General features: G+C 48.7%; 9 protein-coding genes across 9 annotated transcripts; 5 read left to right on the top strand and 4 right to left on the bottom strand.

The window, feature by feature from the left end:
- Positions 1–235: 235 nt before the first annotated feature.
- P175DRAFT_0401543 (uncharacterized protein) lies at positions 236–712 on the top strand (the record flags this gene model as incomplete). The annotated part of the gene is made up of 4 exons (XM_040892991.1): positions 236–358; positions 416–474; positions 536–600; positions 654–712. Coding segments are annotated over 4 exons (306 nt in total), but the record flags the coding sequence as incomplete, so codon positions are not given.
- P175DRAFT_0496917 (putative LMBR1 domain protein) lies at positions 659–2,911 on the bottom strand. Its single transcript, XM_040896161.1, has 3 exons — positions 2,247–2,911; positions 1,174–2,181; positions 659–1,102 (listed from the first exon to the last, which is right to left on the bottom strand). Exons 1-3 carry the CDS (start codon positions 2,794–2,796, stop codon positions 912–914), a joined length of 1,749 nt encoding a protein of 582 aa, XP_040755175.1. The 5' UTR covers positions 2,797–2,911; the 3' UTR covers positions 659–911.
- A 137-nt stretch (positions 2,912–3,048) lies between these two features.
- Positions 3,049–7,916, top strand: P175DRAFT_0512930 (cleavage/polyadenylation factor CFT1; the record flags this gene model as incomplete). The annotated part of the gene is made up of 9 exons (XM_040898717.1): positions 3,049–5,235; positions 5,286–5,599; positions 5,650–5,817; positions 5,886–6,227; positions 6,283–6,481; positions 6,530–6,605; positions 6,668–7,121; positions 7,191–7,338; positions 7,435–7,916. The coding sequence occupies exons 1-9, from the start codon at positions 3,279–3,281 to the stop codon at positions 7,914–7,916; spliced, it is 4,140 nt and encodes a 1,379-aa protein (XP_040755176.1). The 5' UTR covers positions 3,049–3,278.
- A 1,039-nt stretch (positions 7,917–8,955) lies between these two features.
- On the bottom strand, positions 8,956–10,861 carry P175DRAFT_0505579 (uncharacterized protein; the record flags this gene model as incomplete). Its single annotated transcript, XM_040898114.1, has 2 exons — positions 8,956–10,654; positions 10,716–10,861. 2 exons carry the CDS (start codon positions 10,859–10,861, stop codon positions 8,956–8,958), a joined length of 1,845 nt encoding a protein of 614 aa, XP_040755177.1.
- A 2,336-nt stretch (positions 10,862–13,197) lies between these two features.
- Positions 13,198–16,770, bottom strand: P175DRAFT_0519815 (putative beta-N-acetylglucosaminidase; the record flags this gene model as incomplete). The annotated part of the gene is made up of 4 exons (XM_040899126.1): positions 16,306–16,770; positions 15,986–16,104; positions 13,415–15,927; positions 13,198–13,311 (listed from the first exon to the last, which is right to left on the bottom strand). The coding sequence occupies exons 1-4, from the start codon at positions 16,353–16,355 to the stop codon at positions 13,198–13,200; spliced, it is 2,796 nt and encodes a 931-aa protein (XP_040755178.1). The 5' UTR covers positions 16,356–16,770.
- Positions 16,771–17,557: 787 nt separating this feature from the next.
- P175DRAFT_05497 (putative glucosamine-6-phosphate deaminase) lies at positions 17,558–19,116 on the top strand. Its single transcript, XM_040900429.1, has 4 exons — positions 17,558–17,746; positions 17,807–17,868; positions 17,930–18,078; positions 18,127–19,116. Coding segments are annotated over exons 1-4 (1,089 nt in total). The 5' UTR covers positions 17,558–17,744; the 3' UTR covers positions 19,003–19,116.
- P175DRAFT_05481 (uncharacterized protein) lies at positions 19,117–19,440 on the top strand. The gene has a single exon (XM_040900420.1). The coding sequence runs from the start codon at positions 19,231–19,233 to the stop codon at positions 19,393–19,395; it is 165 nt and encodes a 54-aa protein (XP_040755180.1). The 5' UTR covers positions 19,117–19,230; the 3' UTR covers positions 19,396–19,440.
- Positions 19,441–19,614: 174 nt separating this feature from the next.
- On the bottom strand, positions 19,615–21,196 carry P175DRAFT_0426880 (uncharacterized protein; the record flags this gene model as incomplete). The annotated part of the gene is made up of 2 exons (XM_040893204.1): positions 19,615–20,632; positions 20,706–21,196. 2 exons carry the CDS (start codon positions 21,194–21,196, stop codon positions 19,615–19,617), a joined length of 1,509 nt encoding a protein of 502 aa, XP_040755181.1.
- A 1,017-nt stretch (positions 21,197–22,213) lies between these two features.
- Positions 22,214–24,493, top strand: P175DRAFT_0496921 (GMC family oxidoreductase). The gene is made up of 2 exons (XM_040896162.1): positions 22,214–22,689; positions 22,803–24,493. The coding sequence occupies exons 1-2, from the start codon at positions 22,437–22,439 to the stop codon at positions 24,182–24,184; spliced, it is 1,635 nt and encodes a 544-aa protein (XP_040755182.1). The 5' UTR covers positions 22,214–22,436; the 3' UTR covers positions 24,185–24,493.
- The last annotated feature ends 42 nt before the right edge of the window (positions 24,494–24,535 follow it).

Consider the following 24,535-nt stretch of genomic DNA (forward strand, 5'->3'; position numbering starts at 1 on the left):
GAAAACTCTACGGCCATGACCCTCGATACCTGATTAAATGTTCGTTGTATATTTCATTTCATGATCTGAGTTTATTCTAATTTTATCTCCCAGGCCTCTAGCGAAGAAAAGCTCACGTGCGGTAGCAATGAGTGTTGACAAAACACCGCGCTCAGCTCGATCTAGTCAGGAGCCAGCTGGATTGGCTCGAGACAAGCCGAGTGCTGGGAAGTATGGCACTTTGCAAGATGAATTCCAACTTAAAGAAGATATAAAAGATTACGATTGGAATGAGCTTCAGAGCCAGTATATGATTATGATGGAAAAGCATGGAAAGGGCGAAGAAGAACTACGAGACCATATCGCGACATTGCTTCAGGTGCTTTGCGATTACTACCAACCTCGAGGGTCCTTTCTGACCATGCCTACCTATTAGATCTTCACGGCTTGGTCGCAAACAACTGTTGTCCACGACGAAACACGAGCGCTGAAAAGGTATGTTACCCCTCCTAGTGTTTGTTTATGACGATAGAATCTCGCTGAGGCTGCATCATAGATTTAGAACCCAGATGCATCACGTCCAAAATTCCGAAGAGAGCTTAGAAAAGAAGAGAAACCATTGTATAACTCTTTTTGCCTTGTGTTTGATTTAGAAAGCTAACAACTACATGCAGATATCGACGTCGTCAAGGCATTTGAAAGCGCACTCGCGCTTTTAAACGACCGCGTTAAAATCTAAAAGTAATGAATCGCCAGTCGCTGGTTCTTTATTGATGACCTGAATCAATCTCCTAGCATTTGATATATCAGTATTTGACGGGCGAGGCTAAAGAAAACTTAGCTAAAATGTGCTGGTTTAGTACGGTAAACTTCATCAAACATAATATTCAGAAAATGATTAGGCAAACAGTCAAGCATAACTACAAACAGCGCTAGTCTTCGCCTCTTGTGCCATCATATCTACGGGCCCTACTGATGATATCTTGCCAGTCAGAATCAGTACCTCTTCTGTTACTCGCCAGAAGTCCTTCTTCCTCAGCTTCTTCTGCGTCTTCGTCCAGTTGCCCCTCATCCACTTTGGAAGGGCGGAAAAGAGCGGCTACAAGAGCAATCAAGTAAAACCCTAGTTTAGAGAAGGTGCATTAGTTAAATTGAGCCTCGGATCAATTGGGGGCAATTATGGGGTTTTAGTACCGAGAAATACAAATTGAGCCCAGAAGAACACGGCACCAAAGAATGGAAAGTTGATTGACACCCGATTTAGAATCGTGCTAGCGACGCTAGGTGTACAGACTTTCTTTGCAGCCTCATTTTCTCCGGATTCTGAGCAAGACCTGACGAGATGTTTAGAATCTGCGCAGTCCAGTAGTGTTCCGGGGGAGTCCGGGGAACGATCGCAGAAGGTCTGCGGTCCGAATGTTGCATATTGTGGAGCGACAACCATAGATATTGAGTAGTTGAGAGCCAAAATCATTAACATCAGCATGGCCGTCATTAAAAGCAGAGCCTGGGGGGACGTGTGACCCTTCCGAATTTGGAAGATTCTTATCCAAAGGAAGCGAATGCCAACGGTGGCAATCCCAACCACAGAGCCGGAAAAGAAAAGTAGAACAAGCAGCGTAAATATCACATAGTCGATGGGGAAGACTTTGGCGGATTGAACGAAGACCTGGTTGATGGGATTAAAGATATTGATATGCCCCAGTATATATCCACAGCGGTGTTTGCATATTGAATTCTTCGCCTTGTCGATCGCTGTGAGGAGCATGGAAACCCATGTCAGCAATATAACTAAGAATAGTATGATACCACCCAACAGTTTAAATGGGCGGAAGAATGCTTCGATTCTCAACCATGCTCTTGTGAAGAATTTCTGTTCTTCTCCTTGAGCTTCGTCTGCCAGTCGCTGTCTTCGAATCAATGTCCTCTCCTCTCGAACCAAGGCGTCCAGTTCTCTGCGGTCCTTTGAAGACAGGAGCTCTGGGTTCCCTGCACAGCGTCCCTCTAGTTGGCGCTGCCGTTCCCTATTTGATTCAAGCTGTGTGGTCGTTGTTGCTCTCCAGTTTTTGCTTGATATCGAAGGGGCGCCTCGGATTAAACGAATTGGAAGAATCGCGAGGCCCGTGGAAGTATACAAAGCGTATAAACACATGCCAATTGTAATCAACAAGCCGACAGAAAAGCTAAGAGCCCGTTCACCACCTGAGTTGTAAAGAAAGGTTAGCTGATGTCTTGGAGAACTTGGAACAAAATTTTGGGTCTCTCACGGTTCTCAGTGAGCAGCTTCTTAAAGAAGTCCAGGCCATGCCCGTTTTTATCTTTGGAGATAGGTACAAAGAATCCAACCAGGAATAGGACGACCACGATTGCGATGAATGACAGGGTATACTTGAATGCCCCCAAAAATCGTTGTGCGCTGGTTTGTTCCCCAGCCTGAGCAGCAACCTCGTCATACTCTTCATACCAAAAGTAGACGAATGGGACCACAAGAAGACAAAGGAGGACATCCAAGGAATATAAAATGTAATATACAAGCTTCAAGGAGAAAACGATTCTCTCCACCACGTCGTCAGTAGCCCAATCTTTCCGCTGACCCAAATTCGAGGAGACAGTAGAAGAGATCAAGGCCACATCAACGGGCAGGAGGAGAATAGTCGCAAGCAGGCATGATATGGCAATAATACATGTGAAAGTCACAGATGGGGAGCGATCGCGAGGGGTCTGGTAAACATAAATGAAAACCGAGGCCAACAGAAATAGAATGGCAACCACAATCGCATAAACGACCCAGATGAGAGACGTTTGCAGAAGGGCCATACTGAAGCCGCGAGATCTCACATGGGAGGAGAAGAACAAATAATGTTGACTGAAGAGTACTAGTTATACCCTCAAACTCCTGACAGGAGATTCTTTTACTAGGGATGAATCTAAGATCTGGGGGCTGGTAAGAAGACGCCGTTCTACCTTACGTCATCGGTACTCCGTCTCCATAAATAGCGAAATGCCTGGGTGGTCACGTGGAACCGCGGAGCTCTCCTCGTTGCGCGGAGAGAAATCCATTTGGTGAAACTTGAAGAGATTGAGGAGCTTCTTATTCGGGGTCACACGAAAGACCCTTCGATGCTCTTGCGCAGTTCATGGGATATTAATTCTTTCGGAATCCCTCTTCATCCTCAACGCTTACTTTTTCTCTTTCCGGCAATGTCTTTCCTTGCATGGGTTAGTTAAAGTGCAATAATATAGTTGACGGGGACCATTCGAAAGCAACACAAACACTTCCTGCCCCCTATAATAGCCAGATGCAGTGCTATACCGAGCTCCTACCCCCAACTGGGGTCACTCACGCGTTAGCCGTGCCTTTTGTCTCTGCAACGGCCAACAATCTCGTCGTTGCTCGTTCATCCCTCCTCCAAATATTTTCGCTGCGTACCGTTCCATATAAGCCAGAGAACCCAGACGATCGGCCAGGACAGCAAGGGCAGGAAACAACCAAGCTGGTCTTGGAAAGGCAATATCCGCTTTCTGGAACAATCACTGATCTTTGTCGTATCAAGACCCTGAACTCCAAAAGTGGAGGCGAGTCCATTCTACTTGCCTTTCGAGATGCTAAACTTAGCTTAATTGAATGGGACCCAGAGCGTTATGGAATTTCCACTGTTTCTATTCACTACTATGAGCGCGATGATCTGACCCGCAGCCCGTGGCTATCTGATTTGAGCAGCTGTGGTAGTATCCTGAGCGCAGATCCAAGTAGTAGATGTGCAATATTCAACTTTGGGGTTAGGAATCTCGCTATCATCCCTTTTCATCAGCCAGGCGATGATTTGGTGATGGATGATTATGGCTCAGATATTGATGGGGAAAATCAAGTCAACGAGGGCCCGAAGGATCGCGACGACGCTAATAAAACCAAAGATGGTTCCGTATATCAAACACCTTATGCTTCCTCATTTGTCCTGTCCTTGACTGCATTGGACCCTTCAATTCTTCATCCGATTAGCCTTGCATTCTTGTATGAGTACCGGGAGCCGACTTTCGGCATATTATACTCTCAGATTGCAACCTCAAATTCCCTGCTCCACGAGAGGAAAGATATCGTTTATTATACCGTTTTTACTCTGGACCTGGAACAACGAGCCTCTACAACGTTGCTTTCTGTTACTAGATTGCCAAGCGATTTGTTTAAAGTGGTGGCCCTTCCGCCTCCAGTCGGAGGGTCGCTACTAATCGGGTCTAATGGACTCGTGCATGTTGACCAGGCCGGCAAAACTAATGCAGTTGGGGTCAATGAGTTTTCTAGACAAGTTTCTTCGTTCTCCATGGTTGATCAATCAGACTTGGCTCTTCGCCTCGAAAATTGTGTCGTGGAGCGGATTTCCGAAACTACCGGAGACCTGATTCTGGCACTTTCAACAGGGGAAATGGTCCTAGTTAACTTCAGGTTGGATGGAAGGTCGGTGTCCGGAATCTCAGTTCATATTCTACCCGACCAAACTAGCGACTGCTTTTTGGCTTCTGCTGCTTCATCGTCGGCGTTTCTTGGTGACGGAAAGATCTTCTTTGGCAGTGAAGATGCGGACTCGGTACTTTTAGGTTGGCCCTGCGCATCTTCTGGGTCGAAAAAGTCCAGGCCGCATATTACCGGCGAGTCTGACACCTTCTCGGATGAGGATCAGAGTGAGGACGATGTTTACGAAGATGACCTGTATTCTTCCGCGCCCGATTCTGCAATTAACAATCGTCATCATTTACCGGCCAACTCATCAATTGCCGGATTAGGTGACTTACGTGTTCATGACAAGTTATCCAGCGGCGGCCCTATCAAGGCCATTGCACTGGGAAGGAACTCTGCCAACTCTTCGAAGGGAGATAATGATATCAATGATGCATCTTCCGAGCTCGAATTGGTAGCATCCCAAGGCTTAGATAAGGGTGGCAGCTTGGTGATCATGAGACGAGAAATTGACCCTTATATCCTTTCATCTGTGGAAACAGATTCTGCGGACTCTCTCTGGACAGTATCTCTAACTCGAACAGTAGCCGATGCCAACGAACACCGTGGTTATGTCATAACTTCAAAGCGGAAAAGCGTCGATAAGGAAGAATCTGAGATTTTCTTACTCGAAGACGACCTGAGGCCGTTTAGAGCGCCCGAATTTAACCCCAATGAGGATGTGTCCATAAAAATCGGGACATTAGCAAACAGAAATCGGGTTGTTCAGGTTTTGAAGAACGAAGTTCGAAGCTACGATGCTGGTGAGTCCGAATTATAGCTGTCTATTACTGGAGAAAGGCTGACAGAATAGATCTGGGTTTGACCCAGATATATCCCGTCTGGGATGATGATAGTAGTGAGGAACGAGTCGCCGTTAGCGCTAGCCTTGCAGATCCTTACCTGGCGATTATACGCGATGACTCGACACTACTCCTTCTTCAAGCTGATGATAGCAAGGACCTTGATGAAGTGACAGTTCCCGAAGATATTGCAGCCCAGAAGTGGCTATCGTCCTGTTTATACTCTGATAAGACCGGGTTTTTCACGTCTCTTGACCCAAGTACAACCAAATCACCCCAAAGTGAAATCTTTTTGTTCCTCTTGAGTCAAGACTGTAAACTATATGTATGTGCGTTCTGAAATTTTTCGCGTATTCGATTTTAACGTTTGGTTAGATATACCGCCTCCCAGATTATACATTGGTTTCAATAATGGAAGGGGTCAATTGCCTTCTCCCTATTTTGTCGGCCGAAACCCCAAGGCGATCGGTTATGCGTGAGACCTTGATACAAGCGATTATCTCTGATCTTGGAGATGCCAGCAGCAGCTTTCCCTACTTGATTGTATGAATATTTGATTCAGTCTCCTTCCTGAGGTTTACTATACAAATAGCTAACTTGGTCGCTTAAAGCTACGGACTGAAAATGATGATCTTGCGGTATATCGACCCTTTTTGACTAGTTCCTCTGATAAAGAGGTACCAGGCTTGAAGTTTCTAAAGGAAGTAAATCATGCCCTTCCGAGCATTCCTTCTGCCACAACAAAGTTAAACGGACAATCGGAACCAAAGCCGCTTCGTATATTGCCCAACATTTCGGGCCTCAGCTCGATATTCATGCCCGGAGCATCTGCAGGTTTTGTTTTCAAAACATCATCATCATCGCCTCATTTTGTTCGTTTAAGAGGGGGTTACACGGAGGGGCTTGGTTGTTTCGACTTTCCGGATAGCCGTTTTGTGTTCCTAGACTCAGAGGTGCGGTATACCGTCCCATTTCATACATGCTCCATGCTAAATCAAGTACATACAGGGGCTTGCTCACTTGGCCAAATTGCCTGACGCAACACAACTTGACTACCAGTGGCCATTACGAAGAGTGCCGATAGGGGAGCAAATTGATCACTTGGCATATTCATCTTCCTCCAACACTTATGTTCTTGGAACCTGCCATAAATCCGAATTCAAGTTACCTGATGATGATGAGTTACACCCAGAATGGCGAAATGAAGGTTTGTTTTAGAATCCATATTTTCAGGTCGTAAACTAATTGTGACTAGTGATCTCATTTCTCCCGGAAGTGCACCAAAGCTCTCTTAAAGTAGTTAGCCCGAAAACATGGGGTGTGATTGATAGGTATGAAGCTACCAGGTAATTGTGAGATCCCGAAGGCTGACAATCTCGACTTTTTCCCATAGCTATTCCCTTGGTCCTGCTGAACACGTCATGGCAATGAAGGCCATGAGCTTGGAGGTATCTGAGAATACCCATGAGCGTCGAGATATGATCGTTGTAGGCACCTCAGTCGCTTGGGGCGAGGACATACCCTCACGCGGCTGCGTGTATGTTTTTGAAGTCATTAAAGTGGTTTCTGACCCCGATCACCCCGAGATGGACCGTAAATTGAAGCTTGTAGGGAAAGAAACGGTCAAAGGGGCAGTGACTGCGTTATCTGAGATCGGTGGTCAGGGATTCCTAATAGTTGCCCAAGGACAAAAATGCATGGTTAGAGGCCTTAAAGAAGATGGAAGCCTTTTGCCTGTAGCATTTATGGATATGCAATGCTACGTCAATGTGGCCAAGGAGCTAAAGGGCACCGGACTGTGCATTCTTGGAGATGCAGTCAAGGGCATCTGGTTTGCGGGTTATTCGGTACGTATTCCCAGCAAATCTCCCGCACAAATTACAGAAACGGCAGACAGCTAACAGGTTTTCTTACAGGAGGAACCTTATAAAATGAGCCTCTTTGCGAAGGATCTTGATTATCTGGAGGTTTTGGCTGCAGACTTCCTCCCAGACGGAAATAAGCTGTTTGTCATTGTCGCCGATAGCGACTGCAATCTCCATGTTCTCCAATACGACCCTGAAGGTATGCGAGCCCTTTAGCTTTAAAAGAGGGAGAGAAGAAAAAAAAAAAAAAAAATCCCTCTCTGCCCAGCGCGTCCCCGCTAATTAGGCATACTAGATCCCAAATCGTCCAATGGCGACAAGTTCCTCAACCGCAGCAAATTCCACACAGGCAATTTTGCCTCGACTCTAACTCTCCTCCCACGCACTATGGTCTCATCCGAACACATCATGTCCGGCGCCGATGAAATGGACGTGGATAACCAGGCTCCTCTGCACCAAGTACTGGTCACCTCTCAGAACGGATCTATTGGCCTGATTACCTGCGTCCCAGAGGAATCGTACCGCAGACTATCCGCTCTACAATCCCAACTGACAAACACCGTTCAGCACCCGTGTGGACTTAACCCAAGGGCCTACCGAGCGGTCGAAAGCGACGGTAGTGCCGGGAGAGGCATGCTAGATGGGAGCCTCCTGTTCCAATGGCTGGACATGAGCAAGCAGCGCAAGGTCGAGATAGCAAGCAGGGTTGGGGCAAATGAATGGGAAATCAAGGCTGACCTTGAGGTTGTCGGTGGGGGGGGGCTTGGATACTTGTAGTAAAGTACGCGCGCACCTGCACTGCGCTGCGGGGGGTGTGTCGTTTTGTTTTATCTATTCTATCTATCTATACTGGCTCAAAGCAACGATACGAATCCAATTTCTGTTCTTTTTTTTTTTTTTTTCCCCGTCCATTTAGTCCTAGAATAAGCCTTGAGAGAAACCAAGGCCTACACTACAGCCCCAAGTCAATATATATATATATATATATGAAACCTTCGTAGTGTACTACAGCTTATCGAGCGAGCTATAACACCCACCTACTCTGTAGTTTCAACCTACCTAGGTAGTCTGGGCATAAGAATACCTAGAAAGGTATTTATTTAGTATGGAAGAGCATCGTCATTCAGATCAATGTCTCATTGTATAATGAATCTCCCCACAATCAACCCATCCATCTAGTATTAAATGTGGAAAGTCTCTCCAATTCTCATGCTCGACCAATCACACACTCCCCACTAACCCCTACCCCGAAATGAAACCAATGTATAAATCGAGGTATGGACGGGAGCAGGAAATAGAAGAAACCCCGGAAGCAAGGAATAGGAATATTGAATGGGGATTTGAAAACCAAGAGAAGAGAGAGAGAGAGAGACTTTTTTTTTTCCCATTGGATAAGAAATTTCTTTAAAGCGGCCAGCCGGGTTTCGTTGTCCCCTACCGAAGGATCATACTCTATTTCAAGAAGAGCATGATCGTTATGAGATATATGCATCCAGAAAGAAAAAAAAAACAAGACGTACAGGCAAGAAAATGAAAATAATTGAATACCAGAAAGAATAAATATCAAGTGGGAAAAAAAAAAAAAAAACGAGAATGGGAAGAAGAAAAAAGACTCCATCACGCCGCAACCCAAACCCCGGTAGTCATTCCCATAACCGTACATGTCTGGAGAATAAGACGTCAAATCATTTTTATATATGAAGATGTCCATCCAGGGACACATGATTTCAATAAGTAAAAAGAGGATCAGCAGAAGAATATATAAAGGAGGCCGAAAGCAGCGCTCGTGGACCGTAAGATGATCGGATTGAGATGATTAGAAAACATCTTCTGCGGCAAAATATCGCTTGCTCTGGCCTCGTGCAGTCACATATTTCAGCTGGGGCATGTTGGTATGGTGTACTACATGCGGACGATATACAGCATCGACAGGGGTTTGCCAGTCGTCAAGACCCAAGGGGAAGTATTCATATAATAAATCCGCACTTTCGTTGGGGAACGGGAGAGTAGATGCAAAGGGCTGTTGAAGATTCGTGGTGCTAAGCAAGGGGACGGATGCGGATGTACTTCGAGATTGGGTTGGAGGTACCGCATGGGATAGCTTCCGCATCTTGGCAGGCGGTGCAGATCCATCCAGATTTAGGGGTTTATGCGACAGATCATGCGGGAACATGGAAAGAGATCGAACCTGGCCATTTAGATGGAGAGCGTCCGGGTCATCATCGTCGAAGAGGGAGAGGTTTATTGGGGCGGCAAGAGCACTGGCGCGCCGCACTTCGGTTGGGCGCGAGAACTCGGGGCTAGGCTGCGAGTATAGGGATGAGTGAGGCAATGTGGTGGGAGGGAGAGCGGCCGCGCCTGGTACAGGGGTGATCTGGGTCCAATCCGGGGACGCTTGCGGGGGCACATTTGGCTGGGAAGCAGAAGTTTCGGGGGAGCTGCTCTTCATGGCATTTTTGGCGCGGGCGGGAGTCGCGTTCGAACGCGGGCCGGTCTCACTCGTAGGAGTTCGGTTGACCCCAGCGGCATGAGCAGCTTGGGCATTCTTTCTCGACGCGGCGGCACTTCCGCTGAGAGGCAGGTCCTTGCGGGACTGGAAATTGCGGGGGCTGCGACCACGAACGATGACCGGACCCGAGTGAACCTCGCAGATCGGGATCTTTGCGCCCGTCGACAAGGTGGCAACAACTCTGAGTCGAACAACAAAGTGTTGTTGGAGCTCTTTCCTCCGCCCATTGTTGGCGGTCGCGACGCGGAATTGGAGTCGCTTCCACGCAATCGGGAAGGTCGCGTAGTCCGTATCAAGGTCCTGTCCAGCCATGATATCCAGAGGGATTGGTGGCGGTTCTTTTTCAACCTTGGGGGTGTTTCCATTATTATTATTATTGTTGTTGTTGGTGGTGTTGTTGTTGTTGTTGTTGTTGTTGCTGCTGCTGCTGCTGCTGCTGCTATTGTTGTTGTTATTGGGATTCCCATCCTCGCTGTTTGGGTTGCCATTTGCCGCGGGGGTTTTCCAGGGCACAGAAATGATTTTGACCGAGTTACCTTCGACCGACTCGGTGGCTGAGACAGTTAATTCCTGGGCGAGGATAGGAATCCGATCGCCTTGTTCTGTCATGATATAGCGTAAGCTCCGTGGGAGCGTGACCGAGCCAGTAATTTGAAAGAGATTGCGGCGGTAACAGGTGAGTTCAGCGCCTTGTTGGGGCGGAGCATTCTCGTTGGGGGAGGTGGTCCATGGGGACTCAGCGAGAAAGAACATGCCATGGAGCTGAGCGGCGAGCGATAAGGAAGTGCGCCGTAACGAATAGTCTAGCAAGGTAAAGTTATAGGCCGGTATTGAGAAGCTCAGAAGCTTGTTATTGTGGTCGATGGAGGCGTCGGGAGGCGGCTGTTCTGCGGGGGGAGCGGGGTCAAATTGGGTCACGATGTCCGTAAAATCCTCAAATCCCGAGGGGAACCGTTTTAGGGTGGTAGGTGGCAGTGCATGATGAGGAAAATTCAAGTCATCGCCACTAGAGAAATGGTGGATGTTAGACCAGGTACAGGAAAGTGGGGGAAGATAAATCCGCATACCTAACGAAAGTCTCCGATTCAAAGGTGGAACGCTGGTCGGGCAGTTCCATCCCCGGGATGGAACTGAGATAATCAGTGCCCTGGATATTACCGAGCGAGAGCGGAGACGCCAGATATGGCATGGCCATGGTGTCGAAGCCCTCCATGGCGAGGGGGGGGGGGATATTGATATCGCGGTTGGGTAGATACTGGATACTCAAGGTTGGGAGGAGAATAGACGGAGAGCGCGTACGGCAAGATATAAAGTCAAGAGACGAGAGACGGGAGATGAGAGCGAAGAGGAAGAGCGAAGAGAAAGAGAGAGAGAGAAAGAGGGAGAGAAAGAGAAGAGGAGGAAGAGCGTGATCACCACGAGCGCGGACAACGCGGGAAATATTAGAGAAGAGAGAACATGGGAGCTAGAGTAACTGGAGCTAAACGAAGCCCGGCGATGATAAACCAGAGAGCTCAAAGAAGAAGGTATCTGGATAGAAAATAGTTACGGACCTTCCAGATTAGGCAACACTATGAGGATTGCTATCTTTTCCTGAGAATTTATATTAAAGAGTAATTTACAAGATAGCACTAACTCCACTTGATTCTATTGTCCCGGAGTAATTAGATACTCGGTACTAAATAGTTCTAGATATAACTCTTACTTACTCCGGACTTGTAAAAAATCACATCCGAATGGAAGGGTGCGGAACCACAGAATTATGACCAAATGATGAATGCAGAACTTTCTTCCTCTGAAATAGCGGTGGGCCTGCTCCAGTTTAGTCTGGCTGACATGCATTCAGGTACTCTTTACTATACTCTTACTGGTGTTACAGTATTACTGTCTGTTCCAGAATATTTCTAGTATCATCGAGATACTAGAGAATTTTCATGTGATCGCCATCCATCGTCTGATATCATCCTAGGCTTAAGTGGATCGTGGTTTTCTTTGTGAAACAAAATAAATCAATAACAACCCTATTATTTCTACTAGTACTCTGCATGATCTTAGTATTATAAGTTTGGTTAACTTCTTCTGATACCGAATACGAATCGTAAGTATATAGTTGGTATAGGTATTGAACGCCCCGTTCTAGGGGAACTTTATGGGACCGGCCCGGGTACCATCTAAGGCACAGTGGCATGACTGGATAAGTCGAGATTCTAGTACTCGACTAGAATCTATTATCTAGATGAACTGAATCGAATTGACTACCTACCAGATAGCATTGCAGTACACGTCTGTATGGACTACAGCACGTCTTCGTATAACTGCACAACCCTCAGATTCAATTGCCGCCTCGGGAAGTGCGTAAGATTGGGAATGGGAAGTGGTCAGACTATTGCAGCATTGCAGCATTCCTCAGTTAACAACCGCCGCCGGAAAGAAAAAGAAATGAAGGAGGAAAATCGTCAATGGCGTTGCTGGTGGCGGCCGGCCCACATTTCCCATCTCGTCCATGATCCCAGCGGCGCCGCAAACGGTCGGGGAGCATCCACTCAATCCACAGGAATTACTGTGTACAATCAGTCCCAAAAAGGTTCCTTCGAAAAGCTCGAAAGCTCGAAAGCTCTGCCCTCCACTTGACGGACAAAGACACCACCACCCCTTCCTTACTAAGCCCGTCGCTCAAGCCTAACAAGCCATCATCGAGTCCAAAGATCATCGCCGCTTGCGCGCTCCGTAGGTGTGGGTGCTTGCTGCTGAACGGGTCCAAGTTAGGCCCCGACACTCCGAGCACCAAGCTGAAGGATGGATGAAGCCTCTAGTTATGCCTGTCAGGCGATCGCTAATCATAGCACAAGGACGGGACCCTATGACTGACACTAGCCTAGTTATCTCGGATCAACCATCCTAGTGTCGTTAGTGTGGGCGTGCCCTCCCCAAGTCTCTCTTCCTATCAATGGTCTGCTTCTTGGACTTCTTCGGACAGCCCGTCTCAGAGTCTCAGACACATCTTATCCAGTGTCCAGTCACCATTCGAATAGTGCCTTTCGGTTCCGGCCTTTCCCCTTGCGTTTGGAATTTCGTCTTGTCTGGACTCCGGAGAGGTACAGAAAGGTTAGCGTCGACAGTTTTCGAAAAAAAATCCCCGACCACGTCCCCACGCCACTAAACGTAGCCAACCCGATACTTCTTGTTCCTGCACCTGTACCGCCGTGCAGATCATCCGTGACCGGATCTGCTCTTTTCTACCGATCCTCGTGCGATCGCGACGTTGTCGTAGTGAATCGTGCAAATTTTATTGAATGTATGCTCGTATATCATTCACATCGCCGTGTCCTTTAATATCAACACTTTATCAAATCGGAAGATCCCTCTCCAAAGCATGACGAAATGGAGGGTGAAGATCATCAAAAAAAAAAAAAAAAGAAATAGATACGGAGGGATATCATCATATATGCATTGTCAATTAAGACGGAAGCGTAGTAAATGGACATGAAAATATAGAAAAGGGGGAAGCGAAAAAAAAAAAAAAAAGGAGGGGTATACAAGAAGACCGTCTCACGACGCAGACACCATTGTCCAGGTAGCTGCATCACAATTGACTTCCTCAAAACTATGTAGGGTGTCAAAGCCCAGCCCTGATAAGCAGTCAAAGTTACTGTCCCCATCGACCTGCAGCATTAAGAGGTCAGTAAAACGAAAGAGGGGGATTTCAGGTGCAAATAAAAACAAAATCAAGGGACGAAATATGGGGTAAGGCTCTAAAAAAACTTACACAGTCAATAATAACGGCCTCCGCGGCTTGTCGCCGGGATTGTTTGATCCCTAGCAGGATTAAGCCCTGCAGCAGCGTAGCGTACTCGCCAACAGACGGGGAGATAACTGGAGAGGAAATCCCTCCTGTTGGTGCATGGGTGGCTTTCATTGCAGGCATGTGCTCTGCCAGGCTCGCTCGTTCGTTGTAGATTACCACACTTCCGAGCATAGCCCCATCCACGGATCGTGTTGCCCGAATAACTCCACAGTGAGGCGCTCCTCCCAAGGCCACCCTGTAGATGTCTATCACGCCCTGCCGGGAATTCGTTCTGACATGGTCGAGAATTGCGTCCGCGTAATCCCATCCGTAAACGAGGGCGTACGTAACATCTGTATTCTCCAGGCTGCGCACTAGACCGTCGGGCGGCGTCCAGGTCTGCAAGTTGCGAAGCACCACGCTGCACACTGGCCGAGAGAGCGTCGTATTCCACCCCAAGTTTGCAAACCACTGCCGAAGTCTCTTGCGCTCCACCGGATTGGCGGATGGAATACCTAAGTAGATTCCAGGTAAGCGAGATCCCAGTTGGAATCGCTTCATTCCTTTTCGCTGCAGTAACGTTCGGATAGCGCGATTGTGAAGAGAATTCCCGATAGAGAGCTTTCGTCGCGAAGGATCCACGATCAGCGATCCAATAACTCCCGTGCCTGTGGCCCGGAAAAAGTAGGTAGAGCAGAACCCGTAGAGGGCTCGAGTGCTGCTGTTCCGGACAACAAAGTGCGCCTCATCGATCTCTTCCCTTCGTAAGAGAAAGCTGCTCGATGTCACGCCCCGTAGTTCTGAGCGTTGGCCCCGGCTATCCTGTCTGACTGCATCAAGTAAAGTATCCAAAGCATTGGAATCCCTTTCTTCATTCCAATTCTCGACAAGCCAATGCTGTCTTGCCTGATGAAGCTTTTGGCTGCGGCTAAAGGATCCCGGAAGTGACCCCTTAGGCGCCAACTCGCCGTAAAGGACTTTGACTAGAGCCTCCAGAGCCGTGTCTGTGAAATCATATGTGCAGAGGTATGTTCCAATGCTTGCATCCATCGCAAAATCGTAAGGCGAGCTTGCAGCCACCACAACCATGGGTTTCTCCCGGGGTTCCCCGGATGGGGTAAACTGAGATCTACAAATCATCGATACATGCTTGGTGAATCCCTGTTGATAAATATTCCTAATGGCATCCGCAGTGACGACGATGACGGCGCTGGCTCTGTCTATTAGGCTCTCGTGAATGGGCCGGACTCCATTCGACGTATAGGAGGTGTGTAGGACACGGCCGTTCCGGTGTCGCGAAAGAGACCTTCCTAATTCTTTAAAGACACTCTCGCCACTTAGCACAGAGGAGGTCCTGTCCCAGGCTACTGCATCAACCGATGATGTATCGAGATGCTCAGCCACCGAGTGGGATACAGCAGAGGCGGGGAGAGGTTTCACCAATGGTGTCAAAAGCAACAATTCTTCGTTGGGGCCGAGGATATTCGAGAGTGGTATCAGGTTCTTCGTGTTACGTACGACTGAAATAGAGGTGTTGTAAGCTTTGATGGAAAGGCTGGTGTGAGAGGGTTGCATTTGGGTGAGCGAAAGGATCCCTGGGGGACTGAGAGCCTGCTCCCAGGAGGTGCATTTCGACTTCAAAGTCAGAACTCTGCGCAATGATTGTTCGATCTGCGCCCGACTGATGATGCCGTTCTCTACACCCAGCTTCAACCCATTGATAGCCTCCTGCTGAACCGGATACGACCTGCAAAGTAGGATGATATCGCAGCCTGCGTTCTTCGCCATGACAGTTCCACCGCCGACGCCGATATTATGCGTCAGAGCCTCCATCTCGAGGCACTCCGAAACCACTACCCCGTTGAATTTCATATCTTTTCGTAATAGGTCATCAACAACCTGCTCACTCAGGCAGGCATGCATCACGTTGACACCGGCAGACGACATGGAAACGCCGCCAACCATCATTGAATCAAGACCGTGGATAATGGCATTTCGAAAGGGAACCAATGCGGTTAGGCTGAGTTGTTCCAAGGACTCGGTGATGATGGGAACGTCCGTCTGGGAGCCAAGGAATTCGAGGTTTCCATACGATGGAAAGTGCTTGCCACAGGTCACTAGACCTGCCTCCTTGTAGCCCTTCATAAACTCTACTCCATACTGAGACACTTCTTGAGGGTCATCACCGGAGGTACGGACCCCTAGAGGCTGGTTCCGGACATTAGTCAGGACGTCTAGGACCGGGCCTAGAATCCAGTTGACTCCGACAGCTTTGAGCTCTTGAGCAGTGGCGAAGGCGACATCATGTGCTAGAGCTTTTGACCCGGTGGCAGCAACGCCCATGGCACTGGGAAATTGTCGGATATATATCTCGTCATACAAACTGTTCACGCCGCCATTTTCTTGATCAACGGCGATAAGCAAAGGCACGGTATGGCCAGCATCCCGAGCGATTGTCTGTAACTCGAGAACTAATCGAGTTGCCTCTTCCGCCGCTATATTAGGGTTAGCATCTGACTGCGCCCATATGCTCAGTAAAGTGGTGTATAATACATTTTAAGTTCTTAGCTGACAGTAGAATGGAACCTAGATGATAGTTCTCAATTAGAGAGCGGATTTGAGGGCTGACGGATGTGCCGTCAAAGCCCATCATAAAGAGCTGCCCCATCTGTCTGTTGACAAGACATGATGATGATGATGACAATCAATACACACGTTAGCGAGGACTAGTTCCTGAAGGGTGGGTGGCAAATAGTTAGGTGGGGAGAAGGGTGAGAAAGCAAGGTAAGCAGATCAGTCCAAGATGAAGTGTACAACAACCCCAGGAACAAAGAAATGTACCCATAACCAGTTCAGAAGCAAAAAGGTCCTACCTGTCTAGATTGTCCCAGCCAGGGGGCAGCATTTCCTCTTTCGGGGCCATAACGGCCCTGGGGATTCTGTGAGGAAGGTCAGGACAAGAGAGCCCAGTCTAACGTGACAGGGTGAGGAGAAGTGGCCCGCCCACCTGAGGCGGTGATCAGAATCCGTGATGGGAAAGATGGATGGATGGGGTTTGTGACAGGGCTGAAAACAGAGGACCGTGGAAACTGACGACTACCAGAATCGGCGGTTGGACTAGCCCACTAGCTAGTACGGAAAGTCCCAGGAGCTCCGAGTCGGGTGAGATTCTGTTGGTCAAGACAAAAAAGCTCATTACAAAACCGACCTGGAGGGGTTTCGTCCAGATTAGGATTCCACGGAGAGTTTCCTTGAATAGGAAAGAAAGGGAATAAAAAAAATAAAAAGAAAAGAAAGAGAAAAAGAAAAGAGGGTCGGGAAGAAATGCAAGTAAATCGGGATGGTCTAGAGTCCTAAAACAGTACCATTTTGGGCAGGGTGATTTCCGCTATTGGAGGAGAGCAAGGCCAGTAACAATAAATTGGCCATACGATCTCCCTATTTGCAGTTTGAGTCTTGAGTCTCACGATGTTGAAGCTGAGAACGTGTGGGGGGGGATAGGAGAGTCACGTGTCTGCAGAGGGCTGGGGAAGGCGTAAGATTTCGAGTTCCCTGTATGTATTGATACCAGACCGGGTACGATACCAAACACGCAGGACTTTCCCCGCCAATCCTGGTAATTAATGGGCAATACCACGTAAACTCAAGGGTTGCACTCTTGTCTTTCCCCGGAGTTCCAATTTTGCCGAATGCAACAGCAGCGCCTCTTGTTCGTCTTAAAACAATCTTTATCCAGCCTCACTTCCTGCCACCTACGACTGCAACATCATAGTAATGACTTTGTTCTTTCTTTAGATTTCTCAAGTCACTCACCTCAGTTGATATGCTTGCATCATTCTATCTCTATGGCTCCCAGGAACCAGATGACGATGATGGTGATGATATGATCAACGATCACCATTATCATCTATCACTACACTGCAGACTTCCCAAGTAGATAGAAAGGTCCCATATCATTCCTCATTGCTCAATTTGGGCCATCATAGAGAACAATAGGAATAGCACGAGCAAGAAGAGGACCAGTAGCAGTTCCAGGTAATGTCACACTCCACCCAACATAACTGACCCAGAACGTAGAATTGCAACGGAGCCATGGGATGGGCCCGGATGGCAACTTACACCTACGTCTTCAGACTTTTAATAATAGCGCTCTTCTTTTACCTCTCTCTCTCTCTCTCTCTAAACCTCTACCTCTGTCAGGCTTGATTTCTTCTTCATATTTGATACCAGCTCCTCTTCCCTATCTTAGTGCATACTTGAACTCTCTCTTCCATCTATACCTTATCAGTGACGTAGTGTCGCATCCGTCATCATGTATGGCCTTTGCACCTTCTTACCACCTATCTCTCTATACTGACTGACACACCTTTTAAGGAGAGTTATCATCCGTGACACTGCTCTAGAAGCATCAGAGTATATCGCTGATTATATTATCAGTATGTTATTGGTTATCTGCATTACAATTCATTCAGTACGTACTAACCCCGGTTCATATAGGCCGTATAAAGGCGTTCAAACCCACTGAGGAAACCCCCTTCGTCCTTGGTCTTCCTACTGGGAGCAGTCCAGAAATCATCTACAGGACTCTAGTCCGACGTCACAAGGCTGGCGAGATCTCATTCAAGAATGTCGTGACTTTCAACATGGTATGTAGCTCGAGGAGTTACAGAAATTCAATAAACTGACCCACGTAGGATGAGTATGTCGGCCTGCCGCGCGACCATCCCGAGTCGTATCACAGCTTCATGTACAAGCACTTTTTCTCGCATGTCGACATTCCTCCCCAGAATATCAATATCCTTGACGGCAATGCGCCCGACCTAGTTGCAGAGTGTGCTTCCTTCGAGGCCCGAATCTCTCGATACGGTGGTATCGAGCTTTTCCTTGGTGGGGTGGGATCTGACGGACATATCGCCTTCAACGAACCAGGCTCGTCTCTGAACAGCCGCACCCGAGTCAAGACTCTGGCATACGACACAATCCTCGCGAACTCGAGATTCTTCGGTGGTGACGTGAACCAAGTGCCTCGCATGGCTCTGACTGTTGGCATACGAACCATCATGGAAGCAAGGGAGGTCGTGATCGTCGCGACAGGTGCGCACAAAGCATCGGCACTGGAAAAGGGCCTGGAAGGCGGCGTGAATCACATGTGGACAATCTCCGCCCTGCAATTACACCAGCACCCTCTGGTTGTCTGCGATCGCGATGCCACTCTAGAGCTTAAAGTCAAAACAGTCCGCTACTTTGAGTCAATTGAGCAGTCGGGCACCGACGCCCGCACCCAGGGCCCTCCCCTCGTCTACCGCCCCAAGACCTATGTGCCTTCTCCTCTGGCGACAAGCAAAACCCAACAGCAACCCACTCCGGCTGCCACACCGGAGAAAGTAGCCAAGGACCTGAGAATCAACACTGATCTCAACCAGGCCTTCGAGGACGACGAACTCACACCGGACAGCATGTCCTCGCGGATCGGATCAGCCAGAATAGACTCTGCGATCGCGGGGCTCGACTCGACCCTAAAAAGTGATCTGATGTTCGATCGCATGGGCGCGAGAGTAGTCTCTCATTAACCTGCGAGAACCCGGCAGACAGACAGACAGACCGCCAGACACCCCTGGGCCTATCACTGTGCTGCCGCCGCAAAAGCGCGCAAGGAAGAGGAACCCTGTTAAGGTTTGGTTTGGTTGGATTCAAGCAAGCGATATAGTAGCCTGGTGGAACGAGTTTCCGACGCGGAATTTCGTTAGTTAGTTACTGGCGAACTAGTTGACTATGTAACTGAAGAAACTACCTAACTAATGTATGTATGTATGGGCTTTGTTTCTGCTCTCCGCGTGCTCAGGCTTTGCCCTTTTTTTTTTTTTTTTTTTTTTTTGATCAAAATCCGGTGCTGTTGCTTTAGAATAATGACCATAGAAATTTGGTATTGGTATGGTGTTGAGGTGAATTTATGTACTACTTAGTAGTAGGATACTATAGATCGCAATTCTATGTTTTGTGTGATACAAGTGATACATCCAAGTAGTTAAGGCATGGTCTGCTTCGTAGTAGGTAAGTGGGAGAGTAGTTATAATTAATTACTTGAAAAGGCAATTATAAAGAAAAAAGAGGTAATAGAATAAATAGGTCTCTACCCTACTAATGTTTTCATTTTTTCACCATTGTAACAAGGTATATAAAAGTTACAACTTGGCAAACCCCGTCGCAACAGTGTTGCTCATATCCACCAGAGTACTTTTATTTCTCAACCAGGCCTCAATTCCTCTACGACCATTCTCGACGCCGACACCGCTCTTCTTCCAACCACCAACGGCCATCTCGGCCGGACTTTCCCCCCAGCTATTAATCCAGGTAATGCCGGCGTCGAGCTGGTCAATGACGCGATGAGCCAAGTTGAGATCCGTGGTGAAGACGCCCGCAGCAAGACCGAGCTCCGTGGCATTCGCGCGCCTCACAGCCTCGGCCACCGACTCGTAGGTGAGAATCGACATGACAGGGCCAAAGATCTCCTCCTGGACAATGCGCATATCGTCCGTGCAGTCCGTGAACACCGTAGGGCGGACCCAGAAGCCCGCCTCGAGCTCCGTCGGGAGACCAACAGGCCTGCCCGGACCGCCGTAGAGTAGAGTCGCTTTATCCTTCTCAATGCCGTGGCGGATATAAGCGGCGACTTTCTCCTGGTGAAGCTGGGAACTGAGCGGGCCAAAGTTGGTGGCCGGGTCAAAGAGCGGCCCGGGACGGACGTACTGCATTTTCTCGACGAGGCGTTTCTCGAATGCGCTCTTCATGCTGCGCGGGACGAAGACGCGGGTGCCGTTTGTGCAGACTTGGCCCGTACTATAGAAGTTGGCCATCATGGCGCCGTCAACGGCGTTGTCAAGGTCTGCATCGGGGAGGATGAGCAGCGGGCTCTTGCCTCCTAGCTCCATCGTGACATATTTCATGTTTCCGGCTGCGGAGCCGGCAACTTTCATGCCTGTGGACACTTGGCCCGTGAAGGAGACTTTGGCGACTGTTGGGTGGGAGGTAAGGTAGGCGCCGACATCACCTGGGCCGTAGACGACGTTGAAGACACCAGCGGGAAGGCCGGCTTCCCGGTAGATTTCTGCGAGTATTTGACCGTGGAGCGAAGTAAATTCACTAGGCTTGTAGACCATGGTGTTTCCGGCTGCGAGGCAGGGTGCGGATTTCCAGAGTGCACTATTATTATGAGACTATAGCCCTTATTCTAGGTTTTTTTTTTTTTTTTTTCGGTGAGAGATAAAGAACCTACATCTGGATAGGGTAGTTCCATGCTCCAATTCCCACACAGACTCCCAAAGGAGCTTTCTTGGTATATACCCACGCGTCCTCACGCAGCTGGGTGGTTTCACCGTTCAACCCGCCACCACCGATAAGATTCGCATAGTATTCTAGCACATCCGCTCCTGTGACAACATCGACGGTACTGGTCTCTGTGTAAGCTTTTCCGGAGTCCAGCGTTTCAATGCGAGCAATTTCGTCGTTGCGCTCGCGGAGAAGGGCTGCGGCCTTTTGAAGAATGCGGGCACGAACAATTGGCGGGGTTTGCGACCAGGATGGGAATGCGCGCTCTGCGGATGCAATAGCAGCGTCTACATCTGATTGCGAGGCGATAGGAACTTCAGCGAGTTTGGTGGCGTCGCCAGGATGAATGGAGTGAAATGAACGACCGGACGAAGCAGGCTGCGGCTTGCCATCGTAGAAGAGCTGGCGTGGCTGGAACGGGAGGGAAGAGGAGGGCATGGTGGGAAGAGGTCTAACGGCGAGCTGGGGAGAAAAAGAAAAAAAAAAAATAAGTAATCGCTCGGGATTAATACAAGAGGAAGAGGCTGAGCAGCATGAGAATATGGATCATCATCACCGAATGGGCTAAACGAAGGAAGCAAAAAGATCCAGTATAGACTAATTGAGGAAAAAGGCCCTGTGGCTTCCCACACCGCCAACCATGATTTGCTCTTTCTGCTTCCCGAACCTCTTTTAACCCCAGAGCGTGTTTCACTCCAACTTGGGCAAGATGTCACAAGCAAAATCCATGATTCGTCATGGATTCATTCACAGCCTGGCTGCGGGGAGTGGATGATTTGGAACCGCCAGGATCGCTACCATGGTCGAAGTGGGAGTGCGCAGGAATGAATTCGAAATGAGCTTGAAGCGAGATCACCTTCAACAAGACGGACAGAGAAAGTGAAAGGACCTACATAGATTAGTTAGTTAGGGATAACTAACTAGTTAGAAGAGGAATGAATAGTAAGCGAGTTTTTTTTTACTCCATTCGGTATGATTCTTTCTCTGTCCGGCAGCGTCAATTCGGTCCCAAGGTGGGCAATTCCATCCGGAGAGCGAAACTAGTCCCCAGAAGATAGACAGCTGTGGTTTAACCGTTAGTTAGCGTGCATTTAGAGGGATTGTGGCGCTGGTTAGTGTTCGACCTCTCGTGTGGGTTGTGGAGAGCGTGACGTCGGTGTAAGCGGAAGGCTGTAGGATGGAGAAGAGGAGTTTCGAAGCGCAAAGGACACTGGTGATTCGGTTGAGGTTGGAGTAGGGAAAATAAGCAATTGATAGGGAGGTAGAACTGGAGAGAAGACTTGTGAATATCCTCATCTCTTCACTGAGTAAGAAACCAAGATCATGCAATGAAGCAGGGGGAAAAGTGCATTATCTAATCCCAGTTGGATCCACTGCCAAATATTCCTCCCGTCACAACTTCATCCAGTGAGCGTTCCAGATACTGTGTGCCTTTTTCCATGGCAGTGGAGAAGTCTTGAAAAAAAAAAAATTTATAAAAAAGTTCTCGAAGAAAGTCCCAAATGGATTTTTACCTTGGGAGACAGTTATCGTTCATCCTGAACGTATATTATCGCCTTATATTACTCCAGGAGCCTTCCCCCCCCCTGCCTCTTCTTTGTTTCTCTCCCTCTCTATCCCCCTACACCTCTCTATCTTTCTTGAAACCACCTGTACCTGGAAATCAACCTCATTCAATATGGCCCCTGTTACTACAAATGACTTTCCTGCGAGCGATGTCAACAGCTACGACTATGTGATCGTTGGAGGAGGTACTGCTGGCTGCGTGATCGCCAGTCGCCTGGCTGAATACCTGCCTAACAAGCGTATTCTGGTCGTCGAAGGTGGTCCCAGTGACTACATGAATGACCGAGTTCTCAATCTGAGAGAGTGGCTCAATCTGCTGGGAGGCGAGCTGGACTACGACTACCCGACTACTGAGCAGCCCATGGGTATGTGGGACTCAATTCTTTCTGTAGTCTGTATTTGAAGAGAGGAATTCGAATAGACATAAGTGAGGGAAAAGGGGATGTGAAAAAATGTAGAGGCTAACTCGAATGTGTAGGTAACAGCCATATCCGCCATTCTCGCGCCAAAGTCCTGGGCGGTTGCTCCAGCCACAATACCTTGATCTCTTTCCGCCCCTTCGAGTACGATTGCAAGAGGTGGGAGCAGCAAGGATGCAAAGGATGGTCGTTCGAGACATTTACCCGCGTGCTGGATGGCTTGCGCAACACCGTCCAGCCTGTTCATGAGCGCCATCGGAATCAACTGTGCAAGGACTGGGTGCAGTCTTGCTCCACCGCGATGAACATCCCCATTATCCCCGATTTTAACCAGGAAATCCGCTCCCAGGGTGAATTAACCGAGGGAGTGGGTTTCTTCTCCGTTGCTTATAACCCAGATGATTGCCGTCGTAGCAGCGCCAGTGTAGCATACATTCATCCCATTATCCGTGGTGACGAGAAGCGTCCTAATTTGACCATTCTCACCAATGCTTGGGTATCCCGTGTGAACGTGGAGGGTGAGACTGTTACTGGAGTCGATATTACTCTGCAGTCCGGCGTCCAGCATACTCTGCGGGCAAAGAAGGAGACGATCCTCTGCGCAGGTGCCATAGATACTCCCCGTCTCATGCTCCTCTCCGGTCTAGGGCCCCAGAAGCAGCTGGCCTCTCTGGGAATCCCTGTGGTGAAGGACATCCCCGGCATGGGTGAGAACTTGCTTGACCACCCCGAGAGTATCATCATCTGGGAGTTGAACCAGCCTGTTCCTCCCAACCAGACCACCATGGACTCCGACGCAGGCATCTTCCTGCGCCGTGAAATCCCCAACGCCGCGGGCACCGATGGCCGCGCTGCCGATATCATGATGCACTGCTACCAGATTCCATTCTGCGTCAACACCGAGCGCCTGGGCTACGACACCCCCGTTAATGCTTTCTGCATGACTCCCAACATCCCGCGTCCTCGCTCACGCGGACGTGTTTACCTCACCTCCGCGGACCCCACCGTCAAGCCGGCTCTGGACTTCCGCTACTTCACCGACCCAGAAGGCTACGACGCGGCCACCATCGTCGCCGGGTTCAAGGCCGCGCGTGAGATCGCCAAGCAGTCTCCCTTCAAGGAATGGATCAAGCGCGAGGTCGCTCCCGGTCCCAAGGTGCAAACCGACGAGGAGCTGTCCGAGTACGGCCGCCGGGTTGCGCATACCGTGTATCACCCTGCCGGAACCACCAAGATGGGAGACGTCACGCGCGATCCAATGGCTGTGGTAGACCCGCAGCTAAAAGTTCGCGGCCTGAAGAACGTGCGTATCGCCGATGCCGGTGTCTTCCCGGAGATGACCAGCATCAACCCCATGTTGACCATTCTGGCGATCGGCGAGCGTGCCGCGGAGCTGATTGCTGAAGAAGCGGGCTGGAAGCGTGAACAGCCTAAACTGTAATTTTTTTTTTTTTTTCTTTATATATATCACAAACAGGTATCCCAACTCCTAGCATTTTTTTTTTAAAAAAAAAAAAAGAGTAGTCTAGTCAAGGGAAACGATATACAACACCACAATAACAAGCACTGAATGATTGATTGCGATTTAGGGAAACATGTGACAATTGATTTGATATGATTTTCTCTTTGTCTCTCTTTGGCATTGGAAATATTATAGCTTTCTGGACGGATGTATGTACAGAGAGAATCATATTATATAGGTGCACAGCACAATAGAGACAGACATTCTAGAACTTCAGTCACACATCAACTTTGAACATAATTTAACAAAAAAAATACAGTAAAATAAATG

Source organism: Aspergillus ochraceoroseus, assembly GCF_002846915.1.
Source record: "Aspergillus ochraceoroseus IBT 24754 chromosome Unknown P175scaffold_1, whole genome shotgun sequence".
Classification (NCBI taxonomy): Eukaryota; Fungi; Ascomycota; class Eurotiomycetes; order Eurotiales; family Aspergillaceae; genus Aspergillus; species Aspergillus ochraceoroseus.